The sequence below is a fragment of the Penaeus monodon genome, chromosome 15 (assembly GCF_015228065.2).
Source record: "Penaeus monodon isolate SGIC_2016 chromosome 15, NSTDA_Pmon_1, whole genome shotgun sequence".
Classification (NCBI taxonomy): domain Eukaryota; kingdom Metazoa; phylum Arthropoda; class Malacostraca; order Decapoda; family Penaeidae; genus Penaeus; species Penaeus monodon.
Window position 1 is genome coordinate 24,343,584 of NC_051400.1, and position 871 is coordinate 24,344,454.

Below are 871 nucleotides of genomic sequence, written 5' to 3' on the forward strand. Positions count from 1 at the left end.
CTCTGGTCACGTGATCTCTGTTGACGGAGAGGGAGTCGCTGCTCGTAAAGTCCGGTGCGTGATTCGCTGTCATAACCGGCCAGCATTATGGCACTACCCGGGGAAAATCCAATTTCGGATATCTGAACGGATTTCACTGGCATGTATGTCTCCATGGCCATGAAATAGATAATAGAGAATATAAGTATCCACCTCGTCTCTGCGGCTCGTTTTTTTGTAATCTCGGGCAAATGCTAAGATACAACGATTAAGAATATCACAACGTATTTCAGCACAAACTGTTTTGCGCCTGTCCATTTGCAGCTTAACCATTCATACTTACTTTGCCTTTCACTCGTGTGCATAATATTAGCCTCGACAAACTTGATCGTAAGATGGGAAATTTGATTTACTCGCAAACGGAATTCCATAATGCCTTAAAAACCCCGTTTCCGAGGATACTCCAATGGTTGAACAAGCCGCTTCGTCATAACATCGTCATTAAAATCCGCCTTAGTGACTGGTAGGTCCCTCGTCTTTTACGTCTTGGTTGGTCAGCAAAGCGTGACGTCACACTCCACCCTCGGCAGTAAAGAACCCGCGCCCGACGGACAGGCACTGCACGTTCGGAGGCGCGGAGGCGAGGACGCACTTTTGTTTGGCTGTTCCTGAAATCATTCACAGTGGCGATGCTTGTAGAAGGTAAGGCAGTGCGCGGGAGGAGCCGGTTGTGTGCCGGTGCGGAATGGAATGTCCGCTAGGGATGGGCAAGATGAAGTTTTGTTTGTTCTTGCTTGTAAATGACGATACGTCATATTCAAACTAATAAGTTCAGCTATTTTGTTTCAAAGAGAATATATATAACGAAATATCGCAGTCTGCTTTATTTTGG

At 46.2% G+C, this 871-nt stretch overlaps 1 protein-coding gene across 4 annotated transcripts in view; it reads left to right on the top strand.

Annotated features, from left to right (window-relative positions):
• The window catches only part of LOC119581830 (caveolin-1-like), a 30,182-nt gene that overhangs the window by 15,857 nt on the left and 13,454 nt on the right, over positions 1-871 (top strand). Inside the window, exon 1 of one of the 4 annotated variants that reach the window (XM_037929968.1) lies at positions 579-681. The exons of the other annotated variants lie outside the window; for them this stretch is intronic. Within the exon in view, the coding sequence (XP_037785896.1) occupies positions 669-681 (13 nt within the window). The 5' untranslated portion in view covers positions 579-668. Of the gene's footprint in view, positions 1-578; positions 682-871 lie in introns of those variants that run through there. 4 annotated transcript variants of the gene reach the window in all.